The sequence below is a fragment of the Takifugu rubripes genome, chromosome 21 (genome assembly GCF_901000725.2).
Source record: "Takifugu rubripes chromosome 21, fTakRub1.2, whole genome shotgun sequence".
Taxonomy (NCBI): domain Eukaryota; kingdom Metazoa; phylum Chordata; class Actinopteri; order Tetraodontiformes; family Tetraodontidae; genus Takifugu; species Takifugu rubripes.
The window spans coordinates 19402005-19404504 of NC_042305.1; the positions used below are offsets into that span (position 1 = coordinate 19402005).

Here is a 2500-nt window from a genome sequence, read left to right on the forward strand (position 1 = left end):
TAGCTACAACAGCGAAGGTTCATGAGCAAAAGGCCGAGAGGAGCGAGTTTGATGAGGATTCATGAGAACTGATAGAATTCTGAAGCATCTTTCTCCGACTCACATTAACACACATTAATTAAGCTCAGCACCTTTAAACAAGATTAGCCAAAAGATCAGAGATAACCACGTCCAGGACCATGACGACCCCCCTCCCAGGTGATGGACTCTGGTGCTGCTGAGCAGAGGCTGACCATGGGCACCACGTCCAGGACCATGACGACCCCCCCTCCCAGGTGATGGACTCTGGTGCTGCTGAGCAGAGGCTGACCATGAGCACCACGTCCAGGACCATGACGACCCCCCTCCCAGGTGATGGACTCTGGTGCTGCTGAGCAGAGGCTGACCATGGGCACCACGTCCAGGACCATGACGACCCCACTGGACCAACGCTTCATCCTTTAGACTTAGAATCGTCTCTAACCAGAACAGTTCATACCCGCCAGATCAAAGTGGACGATCATCGCTTTATGAAAAGAGGCTGCTGCCACGGACACGCGCGCACGAGCACCACCGGATGCACAGACGTGCAAATGCTGGAAGAAACTCGGAGAAAAGCAACAAACCGTTCGTGTCCAGTCGCCTGAGAGCGATCCAGACTTTAGGGACGCGGGGACCTCGGTCCGCTTGGACGTGGGACATTTTGATGTCTCGCTCCGAGGTTGGCAGAAGGGTCCCGCCGACTTCCGCTCGGGGACTTTCACAATAAAAGATCCCTTTTACGCAATTCCAGTGTCATAATGCACAGCCGGGCGCGTGTTTCCAGATTATCCAGAGCAAATAAAATTAAGGTGTTTTTTTTAATAACATTCATGTTTAGAAGAGAGGCACATGGTTACCGTGACAACAGAATTAAAACCCATAAATCACAGCTCAGACGAGCATGAAGGAAGCTGCCGGAGGAAACTGGTGCGACCGTCTGATCCCTGCTGAAGTTCTTCAGAAGGTTTTATTCGTGTCCCAAATGTCCCCGAATAAAGGAAACGTTGCTGCATAAATTTGTGCTTTTGGCTTTTTGAACGCGCAAATAAACAGAAAAATGTGCCACAAAACATCGGAGACGGAGTCTTTTTTATTTATAAATGACTTTTAATTCTGCTATAAGACAGATGAAGGCGATCTAAAAATGTTTGTTTCCTGGTTCCTGGCGTGTGTGTGTGTGTGTGTGTGTGTGTGTGTGTGTGTGTGTGTGTGTGTGTGTGTGTGTGTGTGTGACAGAAAGCGCGCACACACCCTTTCTTCTCATTGGCTTTGGATTCTCCGGGCAGGTGGAGCCGCGCTCCTGCGGGTCCAGTCCAGAGTTCTCCCCGGCAGGAGCGGCAGATCACGCCGATGGCGACCAGCAGCAGAGCCGGCGGGTTGGAGCGCGTCTTCAGGGGGACTTTTATCCACTCGACCCCAGATGCAGCGCTGCAGATCCTGGAAGATGCCCTGCTGGGAGTGGACTCAGTGGGCAAGGTTTGCCACATTTACCCCCCCCCCCCCCCCCGATGGTGTTCGGTGCTGTCAGAAGAATCGGTTTCAGAAATAGTGACTAGAGTTAAACACAGTTAAACAGCGGAGTAGAGCTGCTTCTCCTGTTCAGGTGTTTTGCTTCCAAACAGGTTTCAAATGTCAGAAGAGGTTCTGAACTGGCTGAAAAATGTGATCTGATGTCTGGTTCTGACGTCTGGTTCTGACGTCTGGTTCTGACGTCTGGTTCTGATGTCTGGTTCTGACGTCTGGTTCTGATGCCTGGTTCTGATGTCTGGTTCCTCAGGGACATCCAGGACCTGGAAGCATCTGTGGAGATCCGAGCTCCTAGTTAGAAAGACCCGTTTTCCCTCACAAGAATGTTCTAATTGAGAAACGGGCCGTTCCATTTCCCGCTCCGTCCTTTCTTGGGACATTTGCTGTTTCCTGCTTCTTTCCTGTTGTAAATCATTTGTGTCCATCTGCCTCCAGATCGCGTTCGTTGGCAAAGGCACCGAGCTGGACGCACTCACGCAGGACTTTGGCTTCAGTCCTGCAGAGATCCTGCACCTGGGCCCACAGTGAGCTCCATCATGATGATTCAGAAGCATGTTGACGTCCTCATCAGAGGGTCAGGGTCAGGGGTCAGGGGGTTAGGGTTAGAGGGTTAGGGTTAGAGGGTCAGGGTCAGGGGGTTAGGGTTAGGGTTAGGGTTAGAGGGTTAGGGTTAGGGTTAGGGTTAGGGTTAGGGGGTTAGGGTCAGGGTCAGGGTCAGGGTTAGGGTTAGGGTTAGAGGGTTAGCGTTAGGGTTAGGGGGTTAGGGTCAGGGTTAGTGGGTCAGGGTCAGGGGGTCAGGGTCAGGGTTAGGGTTAGAGGGTTAGGGTTAGGGGGTTAGGGTTAGAGGGTTAGAGGGTTAGGGTTAGGGGGTTGGGGTTAGGGGGTTAGGGTCAGGGTTAGAGGGTTAGGGTTAGGGTTAGAGGGTTAGGGTCAGGGTCAGGGTTAGTGGGTC

General features: G+C 52.2%; 1 protein-coding gene across 2 annotated transcripts in view; it reads left to right on the top strand.

The window, feature by feature from the left end:
* gda (guanine deaminase) overlaps window positions 1-2500 on the top strand; it is a 15219-nt gene that overhangs the window by 1473 nt on the left and 11246 nt on the right. Inside the window, exons 1-2 of one of the 2 annotated variants that reach the window (XM_029829267.1) lie at window positions 1281-1497; window positions 1984-2072. The exons of the other annotated variant lie outside the window; for it this stretch is intronic. Coding sequence (XP_029685127.1) covers window positions 1372-1497; window positions 1984-2072 — 215 coding nt within the window. The 5' untranslated portion in view covers window positions 1281-1371. Of the gene's footprint in view, window positions 1-1280; window positions 1498-1983; window positions 2073-2500 lie in introns of those variants that run through there. 2 annotated transcript variants of the gene reach the window in all.